At 36.6% G+C, this 17,470-nt stretch overlaps 1 protein-coding gene across 1 annotated transcript in view; it reads left to right on the top strand.

Moving 5' to 3' along the window:
* LOC145678845 (uncharacterized) overlaps positions 1-17,470 on the top strand; it is a 424,622-nt gene that overhangs the window by 346,231 nt on the left and 60,921 nt on the right. Inside the window, 4 exon segments of the mRNA XM_081749405.1 lie at positions 5,124-5,343; positions 11,313-11,537; positions 14,470-14,591; positions 16,911-17,099. Of these exon segments, the coding sequence (XP_081605531.1) occupies positions 5,124-5,343; positions 11,313-11,537; positions 14,470-14,591; positions 16,911-17,099 (756 nt within the window).

Here is a 17,470-nt window from a genome sequence, read left to right as displayed (position 1 = left end):
CACAAAGTGAGCTTGGATTTGTATGACGAAAAAACAATAATTTATGTTGTTTCTAACCTATATCGTAGCAAATGTTATTCGGATATAGTTGGATTTTCTATTTTTTTAACGCTAGCAGCCAAATAGTATTTTTCGTTTGCTATTTTAATGAAAAACAGGAGGGCGTAGTAAGCAGTGTATCTGGGCAATATTATCAAACAAGATTGTCATTTATGTACGAGAGCTTGAAACAACTAGAAAACAGATAGAAAGACATGGAAGATCGTACTGCTGAAGTTCCGCTCTTTTAGTAATGATATGATTTCCGAGGGAAGCACGGGAACTGAGTGGTAGAGCGCTTACCTCTGGTGCATAGGGTCCCTGGTTCGATCCCTGTCCAGGTAAGTTTGTGATGGACAACATCGTGTCCGTGGCTTTTCTCGGGGTACTTCCGTTTCCTCCCCCATTCTCATTCCACCAATTGTTCCATTCCATTCATTTGCCTTAATCATCTCCCTTGGCCTAATGGGCATAATCATGAGACGTTAAAGATTTTTATAATTTACGAAAAGTAAACTTGGGATCTTACATTTCGAAAGCTCATTGAGGTTCTTTACTTCCAGTTGTTCTGCAATTTCAAAATATAAACGTCTCTTAATCATTAGCTGTACGGCACGTTTCCAGTAATATAATGTATCCTTCGCAGTGATTGATTTGTGTCATTTAGAATTTAAGAGGCACCTAAACAGAAACGTCGGGTTTTCAGGGATAATTATCAGTGACTTTATGTACATGTGAGATAGAAAGAGTACTGTTCTATCATCAAAACAAGACAAACTATATACTATTTTTGCCATAAAAATAATTCACTTTCGTATAAATTATAATCATAGTTTTACTGTATACTTCTTCGTTTACTTCGCATTTCTACGATTGTGTCCAACAAACTACAATGCAATACCACTTTAAGAAACGCATATACGAGGGTCACTACGAAAGTTTTGAGATACGCATTGTTGTGGCACAGTATTTGAATTCATACAATTGCGTTCGGTTGTGGTATCCAGAGCGAAGAAACGAAGCAAGTTTCAACTCGCCTCGCTTATCGGCGTGGCCGTATCGCCTTCACTTGTTTGTTGATGTAAGCAGTATTCGGCTGTCTAGAATGGAACTCGAAAGGGAACATTTTCGGGCAATGATCCTTCACGATTTCAAAAGTGGTTTGAACGAGACACAAAGCTTCGACCGTTTGCAGGGGGCATTTGGGGACCTTGCTCCTTCCCGTGCTTCAATTTTTCGGTGGTTTGGTGAATTCAGAAGAGGCGGGACATCGCTTAAAGATGAAGGGAGAGCTGGACGTCCGGCAACAGCTGTGTCAGATGAAAACATTGCCTCTGTGGAACGAATGATTCGAGAAAATCCTCGAACAACTTTCAAGGACATTGAATCTACAGTGAACATTGGATCGCCAGCAGTAACAAAAATTCGTCATGATCATCTTCGGCTCAGGAAGGTTTCATCTCGTTGGGTGCCTCACACTTCGACTGAACAACAGAAGCGCATGTGTGTGGAATGGTGTAAAGAAATGCTTGCAAGATTTGATGGAGGCAATTCTCGACGCGTCTCTGACATTGTTACTGGTGATGAGACTTGGATCTATCAATTTGACCCTGAAAATAAACGCCAGTCTACAGTTTGGATCTTTCCAGACGAAAATCCACCCACGAAAATGAAGCGACCGCGAAGTGTGGGGAAGAAGATGGTCGCAACTTTCTTCTCCAAATCTAGCCATGTTGCAACTGTTCCACTTGAAGAACAAAGGACTGTTACTGCTCAGTGGTACACCACTGTTTGCCTAACAAAAGTGTTCCAGAAGCTTCGGGAACGGCATCCAACAACTGGATTGCGTGGGATCCTGCTTCATCATGACAACGCGTCTGCATACACGGCCAACATCACAATTCAGTTTTTAGAATCTACGGAGGTCAAACTTATGACCCATCCGCCGTATAGCCCTGATCTGGCCCCGTGTGATTTTTTCTGTTCCTCAGGATCAAAGATCGCATGCGTGGGAAGAGATTTTGCAGCCCTGAAGAAGCTGTAGTGGCTTACGAGAATGAACTTTCAACATTTGAAGAAAAAGACTGGCAACACTGCTTCCAAAAGTGGTTTTCGGGGATGCAAAAGTGTGTACAGTGTAATGGCGAATACTTTGAGAAAATGTAAGTGTTAAATTGATTTTAAGTATGTAAGTTATTTCACATTTCAAAACTTTCGTAGTGACCCTCGTATATGTTCATTCATTCAGAATGTACCTCCAAGTAGTTTTCCTTTTTTGAAATTTATTATACACGGTCTCTCAAAAATCCCCTGACATAGGGTAACTGTGTTATTATCAGAGTTATGACAAAATGTAAGAAGGGAAACCATATCCAAATATGATACTACTACTGTTTGAAATGGAGGCTGGTCATTGATACGTTAGCGTGCAACAGTAACTTCATTCACTTATGGTGTGAGTCCATGTAAATGGCAACGTTGCATTTTCATTTAACATCTGGCGCATAAATAGTATACAGCCTAAACGGCTCGTCCGATTTAAAAAAAAAAAAAAAAAAAACGTTCACTTTAGATTGAAAACATCATATTTGAAGACGGTTTCCCCTCTTTTATTTTGTTGTAACTAATAATAACGGAGTCACCCTATGTCAGGGGACTTTTGAGATACCCTGTATTTGTTGATCTATATAAAAGTTGCATTCATCTATTATGATGTAGTTGCTTATGTGAACAAGGTTTCCATGGTCATTGAAGATATGGGAAAGTACTAAACATACCTAAGTGAAAATTATCAGTGTCCAATGAACGTGCATAGTGTTTCACAATGCTGTTCCTCATTTTGGTATTGAATCTATTCAACGAAAAGAAGTTAAAAAGTGTGTGTGAAAGTAGGTCGAAATCGCAGATTGGATTTCCGGTAAGCTGTGTTGAAAGCTTATTTAGGAATATCTAATTCAAAACGTTAAGAATGATACGGAAAAAAAAAATCATGTTGTATCCTTACTCGGGAGATTATTCGAGATACTCTGATATTTGTGTGGAAAATTCCTGTCATAGCATTCTCTTTAAATTTTCCTATACCGCTTCCTATAAGTAAAATCGACAGTTTTTGTACTGTATCTTTCCGACATCCTCCGAATGCCATGACTTAGAAACAAAACCCCGGCTTCGACTTGCATTCAGGAGTATCCGTACGGTAATTCAGATTCCACCGTAAATCGTTGGATCCACGTCTCATATAGCCTTGGTGCTGCAAAGGACGCGAACTTCAATCAACTTATCGTTACAAGAGTTTTTGGTCTTCTTGTTATGAGACTGGAATCACTTCCCTAAACGTTGCTACAGAAGTTGTGAAAATCTGTTAAGAAAAGTTCCACACCAGGCTTTGTAAGACAAAATTAACAATGTAATTAAAAGAAGAAAGAACTAACCTAAGGAAGTATACATATGTTCAAGAGTGTTAGTTGATTTGAGAAACGCATTCGTGACTTAATGTGAGCATACCAGTTCAGGACATTGTCTGAAACAGATATTGAAGTGGCCTTGCCCTGTCTGTGTATGTGTAAGCTCATGTTTTGGTATGTGGCATGCATGTTCTGTTGTAGAATATCTGACGCTACAGCCGTGATATTAATTTGGAGCTAGACAAGATTTCAGAGATACTGGAATACATTGCACCCTTTAGTGTATTCCACGGGACATGTACTATAAGATCAAGGAAACAGTTAAGGCAACAACATTTATTTACAACACGTTCTTCTTTAACAAATAACAGTAAAATGATTGTGAGAAACGTTTTCACACAACCAGAATCACACAGCTAATTTTTGAAGTGCTCCATTTCTAGAGATCTACCAATATACAGTGACAAGAATTTCGTGATATTTTTAAAATTTCTTTTCTTAAACGTTATTAATGCCTTTTTTGAATTGGTTTTGTTTGAGTCACCGTTTCTCACTGGTAGAACGCTTACTTCAGTTGCGTAGGATTGAGTGTGTGCTCAGTTTCTCATCATTTTTCAGCACCCAGGGTATAGAGCTCGTACATACAGCTTTAACATGTGATGCGAACCCCATGTACAGTACCTCACAAGCAAGAAGACTTGATGCCACCCGTGTAGGAAATATGTGAACAAGTCAACGGGCTCTTAGAGAATTTATTCGTGCTTTGGCCAGGCTAATTTTATTTTATTAATTAATTAATTTATCAATTAGTATTTTAAATGCCTCAGTTAAGGCATTTACCTTCTTACACTTGGCTGTTTAATAATTCATGCAAGAATAGTAAATACAAGAAGAAATGAAATACATAGAAAGAACATTACAATTAAAAAAAAAGAAAAGTATAAAAGATAAACTGTAAATTGGAGGACAAAGTACACTGGGAGAATACCTTATGTGGTACTCATGATGGTAATCTGTGTCAAGAAAATGTTTAGTTATTTTTTTAATAGAGTAATAGTTGCAGTTTTTTTAATTCTATAAAAGGATGAATTCAAGAGCTTGTAGTGCTTGCTGTAAAGATTTGAAGTAGAAATTGCATGCGGAGAATTTTTTGAAGACTTACGGAAACGTGTCTGAATGGAGTGAGAGAGGTTCCTGTGGCGGACGAATATAGTATTCGATGTTTTCTTGGTGTTTTCGTCTATTTTAGTACCATCTACCAATTACTTTCTCTTATCATACAAGATTTAATTGTAGGATGTTAGAACTAAAATGACTTTCTGTTCATTTCAGCTAGGGAGTGCAATGAAGGAGGAGTTAAATATATGTACGAATAAGATGCTTTGTGGATTAAAGGGAACGATTAATAAATGTAAGGAAATGATGAGGAAAGAATTAGCAGAGTGACAGTAGTGAGAGAAACTAGAGAACCCTAAGGAAACTCGTGGTCATGATAATTACTACTGTGTCTGTGGTTTGGGATCAAGTGTATCATGTGCAAGGAAGTTTTTTTTTTTTTCTTAGACAGATGTTGATTTTTTTGCTAATAATATACCATGCTGTTTTTATTGTCAATTTTAATGATTTGTCCGAATGAAACAAATTTATGAAACACCCGTTTCTTTTTTATTTTTTGGACAGGATGCGGCCAGCGTAATGAGCTTTACGTCGAGTGTTGGCTCAGTGGCCAGTTTAGGAGAAGGTACCCGCCGAACGTACAGTCAACAGCAGCTGGGAGCCAAAGTGGAGATGGTGTACAGTCTGTTGTCGATGCTAGGAACTCATGACAAAGAAGACATGAGCCGCACACTTTTAGCCATGAGTAGCTCTGCTGATAGCTGTATTGCTATGAGACAATCAGGTATTAACAGTTGACAATATGAACTGCTTTAATTTATATGAGGTATTTACAACTTTAATGATAATATGAACATAGAACATTTAGCGTATAGTACTACTAGTTAGTAATAGAAGATAGGGTTGGTAATTAGAATTATGCAAATTTTTGTATGAACCACTTTTGTATTTCAAGTTTTAACTATATAGTTCTAAAAGTTGGTCTTTAACTCGCAGGAAGCTTCCTTCCTATGATTTTGAAATCTATATATTTTTGGTTTGTATTTCGTTTTGCTACCGTAATATTCAAGAGATTCGGAGATCTTTGGAGCAGATATGCCTGGTCACCACAGATTATGTATTTCTTCATAAGGATTCATTTTATAATTTCTGGAGATGTTGGTGTTTTCTTATTTTGATTTACAGCAAATTCCAAACAAAACTGTTCGAAGCATTCTTTCATTAGGTTTCTGTACATCCCAATATTACAATTTAATTGTGCCAAATAGACATCTGAAGCATCTTATTACAGATTTAAAACGCTGTGTCAATTTATTTTGTAAACTGTTGATCCAGCAGAATGTTATTAAGTAGCAGTTATTCATTTAATGAACAGTTAAACTTCCCTACCTCAATGTATTTCTTGTAAACTGCATTTTTAAAATGTTCTTTTCTGAAACTGTTTCAAAAATTCAGTATAAAACGCAATTCTTCTTGTTATTCTTCATGTTTATGTCGACAGCTATGTATATTAACTGATCTCGACTCATTTTGTCCTGAAAAAGTTTCAGTTCATTGTATTCACTTTCTAAGACATGTCACCAGTGGCGTCTCTTGACGTGGATGTTCGGGCGTTGGCAACAAAGGAAAAATATATTAACCCTCCAAACCATAGGCGAAACTTGAGGGAAACCCCCCTCTCCCCAAGAGCAAAGATGGGCCCATTCACATTTATTTTACTGATCGAAAATAATGTGATAAATTTACATCAATTTAAGCATAACTGTTTTAGTGGCATTTGCATTCGACATACGAATATTTAATAGTGACTATACTTTGCCCACCCATCGATTTCTTGAATATAGTCTATGCCTGGAATATCTCGCAATTTTCGGAAGTAAAGAACCATGACCGTCCCTCCATAATACGCCAACCTATAAATAGTGATTTTCTTCTAACAATTTAGTCTGCAAATTATAAAGATGAATCAAAGAGGATGTTATTACGTAAGGAATAATTTAATTATTTGGTCTAGGAATTAATTCGTGCGGTTTTACAAAAGATGGCGTAACTAGCTTATTGTCCCATAGTTTCGTTGATCCAAACATGCGTTGAAAACTACTGTCATTGAGCATCTTGTTTAGTATATGTCAGTTGCTTGAAGCGGAAACAACAACATTTTTTCTTCAACTGAAAATGGCGCATTTTGTGCCTGATAAAGTGTTTTTGCGGGGAGTTATTCTTCATTGCTTTAACATGAAGAAAAGTGCTACCGCAAGTCATCATATTTTAGTGGAAGTGTTTGGTGACCATGCTCTAGCTGAGCGAACGTGTCAGAAGTGGTTTGCACGGTTTAAAGGTGGTGATTTCAGCTTGGAAGACCAAAAGCAATTTGGACAGCCAAAAGAATTTGAAGATGAAGAATTGACAGCATTGCTTGATCAGGATTCGTGTCAAACGCAGGACGAACTTGCAGAAGCATTTGGAGTTGAGCAAACAACAGTTTCCAAACGTCTCAAAGCCATAGGAATGATTCAAAGGATGTCTTATTGGGTTTCACATGAATTGAAAAGAAAGACGTTGAAAGAAGAAAAACCGTTTGCGAATTGCTGCTTCAAAGACAGAAAAGGAAGGGATTTTTGCATCGAATTGTAACTGGTGATGAGAAGTGGATTCATTACGAGAATCCTAAACGAAAAAAGGCCTGGGTGAAGCAAGGTGAACCAGGTCCTTCACAACCGAAACGAGATATTCATTGTGCAAAGGTTATGCTGTATATATGGTGAGATTTGAAACGTGTGGTGTACTATGAACTTCTGAAACTTGGTGAAACTATTAATGGACACCGCTATCGACTACAATTAATGCGTTTGAAGCAAGCTCTGGCCTGAAAACGACCAGAATGGAATAACAGGCATAATAAACTTATTTATCAAGATGATAACGCTCGACCACATGTCGCAAAACCGGTCAAAACCTATTTGGAAAATGTCGGATGGAAAGTGTTACTCCACCCGCCATATTCACCAGACACTGCTCCGTCTGACTACTACTTGATCGATTGCATGAATAACGATTTGATTGGACAGCGGTTCACTTCTTCAGAAAATATCGAAAAATGGATCTTTGATTAGATTGCGTCAAAAGATGAGGAATTCTTTCGACACGGAATCCGTAAATTGCCTGAAAGATGGGAGAAAGTAGTGGCTAGCGATGGACAATATTTTTGTTAACGTATTCATTTACTTTGTTTTTGAAATAAAGCTTCAATTTTTATTAAAAACCGCACGAATTAATTCCTAGACCAAATATAATAATTATATAAGTAAATTTTGAAGTTTTTATTTCAATTCCAAGTATCTAAAACATGAGATTATAGGTTCAAAAAGAGGTTTATTTAAATAAAACGAGGAATTTCTTCATCCTTCCTTTAGACCTCTAAAAATTAAAATATTCACTTTTGGCAATTTTCCTGTGAGTTAGTCTTGGAAACCTATAATCATGCCGAATTTCAACTTTCCAAGTTAACCGGAAGTACCCCTTTAATTTGTCAGTTCATGTAGTGTTATATATAGTTAGGATATAACCTCAAGATTTAAAACTGAAAATCAAAAACAAGCAATTATTTACTTACAATTACTTGAATTCCAGCTCGGCTCGTCTTTCTTTGCGTAGAAACCTCTGGAATACTGTTTTAGAAACAGTAATAGGGGGCCCGAAACCGTAAGTCTTGAGAATTAAAACTGGGAAAATTAGGGAAAGAAAAAGGCAGAATGAAAAACCGTTCTGTAGCTTATCGTCCAGCTTTTTCAAAACATCTATTGACCCTGTGAACGCAACTTTATTGGATCGAGAGGAAAATTATTATATTTCTTTTCACCGTATTCCTTACATGTATTTTAGCAAAAAGTCGATTGCACCCTTAACTTATGAATTAAACGATATGTTCAACAATAAAAAAAGTGCGTAGATCATACCCCCCCCCCCAAAAAAAAAAATCCGTATTGCATAAAAATGTCTGTACATCCACTGATAAATCTACAGACTTGACATCGCTTGAGAGAAGCAAAGAAGTCAAGACGTTGATTTCCTAAACAACGCCTTGGATTACAGAAGCAGGAGGTGAGAAACACGAAGCGCATGCGCAGTATGAGTCTTCTAAAGCATGAAGATTCAGCCAAAGCGTTGCCAACGACTTACTCGCGGAGGAGATTCCTCAAAACATGACGAGGATCGCATAGTACTTCTCGGTTCTTCTGCACTTCAACAGTTGATTCTGCCTCGTTGAACATGAAATGAAAAAAAAAAAAAAAAGTTCTGACGATCAGTTTAATTAAATTAAAATACTCTTCATTTTTCGTTGGACATTAACACACGACTTACACACCCAGAGAAGACGCTACTGCATGTCACCAAATGGTAATCCCGTCCAAAAGCCGAACGGTTTCAGCTATGTATGCTCTTTGTTTCAAGTTTTTACAATTAAAAAACATTTTCCTGTTTGAACACTTGCTTATCAGTATCACTAACAAATACCAAAGAAATTTGTGTTGGAAAATGCATATCTGCACTTACTCGTTTAGGCAGAAGGGGAATCTAGAAAATCAATAATAGTGTCCGTGTGGCAAATGAATATAGGTACTTCTATATATTTGAGAGATGCATGCAACCATCGATTTTTCCAAGCACTATTATAGGTGAAATTACGTTGAGCTTCAAAGACTGAAAAATGGGCAATTTGTCCGGGATCGAAACTAGTGTAATTTTACATATAACATAAATAATCTGTAAAGTATGGGGAAAAGTCACTTGTTGCCTGAATTTTTTAAACTTACAATTCAACCACATGGTGTTTATTAGCAATATTTAATAAGTTTATTAGCATAACAGATGTCGATAGTGGCACAGTGTGCGTGATCCAACATATAGAGCGTGTCTCTGAAAAGCGAAAATGTATGTGTGGCTCATTCGTGGGAGGACTGAATAGCGTAAGAATAGGCATGGTAGTTCAGATAACCACACATCCACAGCAACGGATGTCCTGCAAGTTGCACATTTTCACTCTAATATTCAATTCAGGTAGATAACACTTGTATACATTATTCTGATATTGATAGTTACTCATCTTAGCAGTGTGGGAATTAACGGGGGGTGGAGGAGGCAGGAATTTTGTCCGTAAAGCCTATTATACATGGTATGTCATAGTTTTCCATCAAATGTTATATCAAACTTATCTTTGATAGCCATTTGGTCAAATAAGGTGGCTAAAACTTTTACACGTACTACAAACGATCAAATACAAAACTTAATTTTGGCCAAGAGTTGAACGATATTCACCAGGTTATGGCATATGCTGATGATGTAAATTTAATAGGGGATGATAGGAAAACAATAGAAAGAAATGCAGAGATCTTATTAAACCCTTGCAGGGACATGGGTTTAGAAGTAAATGAAGAGAAAACTAAATACATGGAAGTGCGTCGGGACCATAATACGGCAAATTATGGATGCGTTAAAATATTAAATAATATTTTTGATAAAGTGGATAGTTTCAAATATCTAGGATCAGTATTAACAGAGGAAAATCATATTCTCGAAGAAATTAAATGTCGACTAAAAGCAGGGAATTCGTGTTACTATTCGGTTCAAAATCTCTTGTCGTCGCGAACTCTGTCGAGGAATCTGAAGCTTAAAATATACAAAACGATAATCTTGCCTGTTGTTCTGTATGGTTGCGAAACATGGTCGCTTACTCTGAGGGAAGAACATAGACTGAAAGTATTTGAAAACAAGATCCTGAGACGAATATTTAGACCCAAGAGGAACGGAAATGGAGAATGGCGGAAACTTCATAACGAGGAACTACATAATTTACACGGTTTACCCAACATTGTTAGGGTTGTCAAGTCTAGGAGGCTTAGGTGGGCGGGTCATGTAGCCAGAATGGAAGAAAGTAGAAACGCTTTCAAAGTCTTGACTGGAAGACCCATCGGAAAACAACCATTAGGAAGACCTAGGCGCAGATGGGAGTACAATATTAAGATGGATCTCGCAGAGATTGGAATACAAAGTAGAAACTGGATGCAGTTAGCTAAGGATAGAAGTCAGTGGAGAGCTTTTGTGAACGCGGCATTGAACCTCCGGGTTCCATAGGCCATAGAGTTAGTTAGTTAGTCTTCCTCAGTGGAAGAATCCACTGAGTCTCCAGTGTCATAGTGACTTACAGTCCCATATCATATGTCACGAAAGCAAGATGACCCCGTGTTTCTGGGCACGAAATTGACTGAAAAAAAGAAAGAAAGGTGGAAAATACTTGTCTTGGATTCTGAAATATCTGATAGTATTGCAGTTGTTCAGTGTGTACCATGGAACTTTTATTAACTTCTATATGTAATAAATGTCACTTTTAAAATGTTTAAAGCAATATTTTTCAACAAATACTTCATAACTTTAAAGTAACAGTAATAAATAATAATAATAGTAATAATATTATTCATATTAAAGTTAGTCATTTTCTTAAACATTATGCCACATGATGCATAATATCAATAAAAATTATTAAGTGAAAGGTGTCAGAATTTTTCATTAATGTTACTTGCTTTGAACATACTAAATAGAGATGGAAAGGTTTGTATCGAACACTCTATGTACGTATACTATTAGTTGCGGAGGATTGAAGAAAGCCTATCTCTGCTACTGACTGAACTTGTGTGGATTTTTAGATCGTTGTATGTTCTAATATATATATATTAACCGATTTTTTTTTTCTTCCAGGATGCCTTCCATTATTGGTACAGCTTCTCCATGGCCCTGACCAAGATCCAGCAACTCGGCAGCGGGCAGCCCAGGCTCTCCATAATGTAGTCCATTCCCACCCAGATGATAAACGTGGTCGTCGAGAAGCTCGAGTTCTTCGACTCCTAGAACAAGTGCGCGACTATTGCGATTCATTGCGTGAATTGATTGCGACCAGCAGACAAGAGGGGCAGCCAGTTGTAGGTGAGTCTTTGGCAAAGAATTGTTGGGGGAAATAGAGTAATGAGCAACATTGCCATGTGGTCAAGAAGCAACATTTTCCGGCCCACATTTTGAACTGATCTTCGGATGAAGGATCCTTGTTCTTTAGCTTGATTAATTACATGCGGTGTTTTAATCAAGATAGCTTGCTTTCGCGCTCATTACTGCACACAATATTTAATTGACGTCTATATTGAGTTTTTTTTTTTCACACAATTGAGTCGTTATAGAACTTACACCATATTTGCTTACTTCATTTGTGCCACCGCATATTTTAGCACTTAATTTTTAAATGATTATTTTGAACTTTATTAGTTTTTTAAAATTTTATTTCCAATTCTACCACTGTATTGAATTTGTAATCGTTTCACCAATCGAATTCTCGTACTGTACTGTGATATTTAATAACCAGTGACTCTACTACCTGCTTCACAAAGAAATCCTAGAGGCCATTACCTCAACACCGATGCTTGCCCTTGTAAATACCTAAGATATAGTGATGACAGAAAATATTTCAGTTATTTTTCAGCATTTGTGTGTAAATTCATATGACGATGCAAGGTTTCAATAACCTAGTAATGTTAGTTTTGTTGTTTTAATAGGTGTCGTGGCAGTTGGCACCGTGGGCTCACTGACCAACTGTCAATTGCCTATACAATATTCTCATACAATATACAATATTCTTTCGTGGCTAAGCGGTTAGCGTACGCGCCTTTGGCGTGGGAAACCTGGGTTCGATTCCTGGTGGGAGCTCAAGTGGTTCTGATTCCACGTTAATCAGTAGGTCCTGTCTCATCTATCCTCGCTGCTGAAAGGGACGTTAAACTTAAAATCAACTCAGCTCATTAATTGAAGACCACCGGTACTAATAGAGAATCATAGGCGCCGACTTTGGGGGGAAGGACACTTCCCCCCCTAATATTTAAGGGTGGGGTCCTCCCCCTTCCAATATAATTCAATCGAGGAAGAATTAGCAAAGAGGAGCAATAATTTCTGTCGTAAACTTCATCGTACCATTAATTCAATATTAGGAACAGCCTTCTTATTCGATAGACAATGCCCGTTTTCGAAACTTTTTTTTTTTTTTTTTTTAAATAGAGCCCTGAAGCTTCAACCAACACACTGGCAGCACTGATATGAAAAGTAAAGATCAATGTGGTGCGCAAAGTTGCAGTGAAGTTCCCAAATTTTGAACTTGAATTTGTTTTAATGCCTTTAAGCGAATTTGATTTAGGTCGTGAATTCCGCAGCGGATCGAGATATGGGGAAGGGAAGGGAGCCTTCATCATGCAGTTGATGAGAAATCAGCTGAATATGATATATTGATTCATTGTTTACCTTCCCCTCCCCCCTTCCAATATTTTCTTCAAGTCGGCGCCTATGTAGAGAATTGTAGGTCTATATATTTTGTGTTCATTTGATTGGCATAAACTTAGTTATTTATGATCCAAAATTAGTCCTATGTTACAAAATTACATGTGAGTTTCTGTCTCACAATGTGAAACTACGCTTGACCTCCAAACTGTGCGAACTCAATACTGAAACGGGTCAGAGATGAAACTTATTCTTGGGACACCGAAGCCATTTCAAGATGCGTTTTTTCCAATTGATTCAGTGCCCCAAGTATAGGTTCCATTTGCTCTGTTAACCCTCTTTTCAAACCGGAAGTAGTTAAAATTAGCCATTTCCGATTTCAACGTTTATCGTCATAGAACGAAAACGGTAACAGATAGCAAGAGTTTTTGCAAATAATTCAACATCTCAAGACACCATAACATGACTATTCATAACATTCTACTTAAACCGGAAGTGGTTCAAATTTACCTAGGTACTATTATTTCTGGTTTTAATACTGATATCCTTAGAGCAAAAACGGCAAAAAAAATATCAAGAAGCTGCTTTGTGGAATCGATTTCGTGTTCCAAGAATAGGTTCTATCTCCTCTCTTAGCCTTCTATTCAAACTGGAAGTGGTTGAAATAAACGATTTTTGGTTTCAACCTTTGTCACCATAGAACAAAAACAGTGAGGGATAGCGAGTAATGGCTTTTTGATGTGGATTCAGTGGCCGAGAACCAGTACTTACTTGAAGTTTGAGTATTGAATTCGCATAGTTTGGAAATCTTAATTTCCCGCTGTCAAACGATACTCACTTGTTTACATATATAATATATTCAGTACATTCCATTGATGCGTTTGCATTTAGTAACAAGTATAGATTCATGTTCTTCAACTGATAATCATTAGTATAGCTTTTCTGAGGTACATGTAATTGTGAGGATGGTTTCTCTAATAAAAAGTGTAGTCGTTTTTACGCATCACGTTTCCCAGATGTCGCTTTCATTTATTAAAAGTTCAGGCTATAGATGTGTATGAACTTAATGGTACTTCTTTTCTGTAAGTAAAACTATAGTCAATTTAAAATATTACACGTTCTAAGGATAATCACCGGCACGTGAATACTAGACACTCATAGATATTACAAGAGCGAGATCGCTATCATCTATCAAGAATGAGAACTGCCTAACAGACGGAACACTGCATTAGGGTTAACTTAACACGTTTAGCCCCATGTGTATCTATTTGATTCACAGTAAGATTTTACAGAAGGACCACGTGCATCTATTTTCCTCACACATATTAGTTGTCTTATAGGCCCTGTATATATGCTAGACTCAGTTTTCATTTGACTAAATGGTTCAGTTGGAAGCTTTGGTCCCTGGAAAAGGAAATGTTTACTTGGGTCATGAAAATTTCAACAGGTGAAAATAACAAAATTTAATATTCACGAAGCAAAGGATGTTTAAATAATTTTGAAGAACAGTTTTTTTTTTTAATATGTATATAATATATAAAATTAATTTGTTCTACCAGTTCGATCTGGAATTTATACTGATGTCCTTTCTTTCGTTCAGATGACATGGAAAGACATCCTGGCCCAGCGATTGCAGCTCTGATGAAATTATCATTTGATGAAGAACACAGGCATGCCATGTGTCAGTTGGGTGGTCTGCATGCAATTGCAGAGCTAATACAGGTAAGCAAAATTTAAAGAAGTTAAGTGCCTCAGATGAGCTTTCTTGTGTGCAGACATGTATTTGATTAATAAAAAGGATTAATCAAATATATTTAGTCCAGTATGGTAGTTGTTTTTAGATTATATTATTTTATTGATAAATAGTATCCCAAGCTGTCAGAACTGAGCATAAGAGATAGGTTTTAATTTTTTCTTTGTAGAAGTTAAATAAAAAAAAAAAAAAACTTGTTTTACCTCGAAAAGCTTAATTACAATTTTATTAACACAAAGGAAATTGTAACATATACAAGAAAATATTAATAATGCTATGTGCATATTTTCTAAGTTACTTGCCACAAAACTATTTACGCATAAAAACCAAAACTAAAAAGCTCAAACTGTCTTTTTTTAGCTAACTTTTACATGTGGTAGCAATTAAAACTTATATAAGCATATAATAACTTCTATTTTTTTTTTTTCACATGGCTAAAATGATGTTTTTTTATGTGTCTTTTGCCTCCTTTTCCATTCCTCCTCCTGTCAGCCTAAATTCCCATAATATTTCAAACTTTATCAGTCTTTAATATGAAAGTAAGTTCTTAACTTATGATATATTTTATTTTTCAATTAAAAAGTGTAAATAGTTTCTATCACCGTTGTCCCTTAAAACAAGTTATTATATTAAAAAGAACATATTAATGGTTCCTCTTAATTACCTTTCAAGGCTTTTTTCTATAATTACACTTAAGCACCAACACTTTTTAACAAATTAGCATATCCATTTATTCCTCTTTTTTTCATAAAAATCTTTGTTTCCAACATATATTGGATCTTCAGTGTGGTTCGGATCCTCATTAAACTGTAGGTTCACATTTCACATCCAACTTAGGTCCACTGTAGGTCCAACTTAGTACTAAAAAGGAGTACTAAATTCCAAATAAAGAAACCTGATGTAATCTGTATTATTATATTGTAATGTTCTGTAGGCAGAGCCAATAGTGAACACAGAATTTAGGCCTTTACTGTTTTCTTATAAAAATGTCATATAATTTTCGCATAAAGTTTCTTCAGCTTTATCTCTAAGTCTATAATCACGTTAAATGTTTTTAGCGCAGGATATAGAGTCCCCCTTGCAAACGATGTTGCCTCGGGTAGATAGGATGATGTCCTGGCCCACAGCAGCCTCAGACAGGATCTTGTTGGACTAAGATCTTTCAAATGAAAGTATTGTACTATATAATGATGATCCATTTTTCTCCATGTTTCCAAATTCACTTAGAGCGTTTACTATTGATAGCTGCCAAATATTAAACAACGTAACACCTTCGAACTTCATACTTAAACTTTATAAGGTTGGTAATTTCGACCATAGTAATGTTTTTCAAACACAACAGCCAGCTGTATCACGTCGGACACTTCTGGGACTACTCATCTACTTTGCTCTGACGAGAGTAGGTGAGAAAGAAGTTATTTTTAGACATTGGTATTATAACATTGGTAACTTTTGACTATATGCAACCACACGAAGGCTGTTTAAAATGTTACGAGTGGCCCCGTGTAGCGTAGTCGCTAACACACTTGCCTTCGGTGCGAGTGATCCCGGATTCGATTCCCGGTGGGGACACTCGGACGAAAAAGTGTAAAAGCTTTTTCAGGCCAGCCATCCTGAATAAGTTTTTTTTTTTTGGGGGGGGGGGGGTTCCATATTCACACTAGGAAAATGCCGTGGTGGTACCTAACTTATGGGTCCCAGACAGCTTCCTTCCTTCCCCGATATACTTTCTTCTTTCCTTTTCTCCAGATAGTGTGCCCGCCGAGGGACGTCATCTCTCAAACGTGACAAGCTGGCATAGCCTTAGATGCTGAAAACCCAGAAATCTAAATCCTAAATATCTAAAATGTTACGAATTTTTCATGTATTAATATCTTACGGCACTTCCAAAGTGTCATAATTCTTACTCTGCGAGATGTGAAGCTCCACTGACAGACAGATGGATATTCTTTTCAAGGTCTTACAGTGACAGGGCGTGCTTCCTCTTCAGCATTCCCAGGTTAAGTTAGTTACTATCACTAAACAGTGGCGGCTTCTATCTTAGAATTTTCCGATGAAACTAGTATATTTTGTTTTTGCGTGAAACTATACGACAAATTTTTAAAAAAAGTTCGAGTTCGTGTGTCACAGTGTTGTCTACTGCAGAACTTCATTAAACATCTTATAAACAGAAGAGTGGCTTGTTTTCAGTCTTCATGGAAAATCATTGTATACATTGTTTTTATTTATTTATTTTATTTATTAAATGATTATAAAATTAATGTTAATTTTTTTTTTATTTATTTCAGGTGGATCATGAAGCTCATGGAAGTACAACAGCCGACCAGTATTGTGTGACATTGCGGCGATATGCTGGAATGGCTCTGACGAATCTCACTTTCGGAGATGGGACAAATAAGGCTTTGTTGTGTTCATTTAGAGCATTCATGAGAGCACTTGTCGCCCAACTGAATTCTCCGAGTGAAGATCTCAGACAAGTAAGTACCGTTATAGAGTACTTGGAGCAACGAAAAAAAGAAAGAAAAAAAAGCAATCAAAAATATTGAAGATATTTGTTAGTCTTTTTAGTGATACTATTTTTCTTTATAGAAAAAGTATTAAATGAGATGTCGTCTGTATTTTATATTTCCTTTAACAATTCAAGTACCGTACTGGATTCATTTATTCACTTGGACATATCTTAATATGTGTTAGTGATCTAAAAATCGCCGAAATTTTCAATGAGAACTCCCTCTTCTTAACTCCTTCACGTCCAAGAGAAATATTTATTCTATTTCTTTAAACTGTCTTAAAATTGTACTGAAACATTTGAACTATTGTCTCTGGATTGTAATGTTGCTCGAATAAA

The sequence above is a fragment of the Thermobia domestica genome, chromosome 2, assembly GCF_964235325.1.
Source record: "Thermobia domestica chromosome 2, izTheDome1.hap1.1, whole genome shotgun sequence".
NCBI classification, from domain to species: Eukaryota; Metazoa; Arthropoda; class Insecta; order Zygentoma; family Lepismatidae; genus Thermobia; species Thermobia domestica.
Note: the sequence above shows the minus strand (reverse complement) of the source record. Positions and strands in the feature narration are given on the sequence as shown.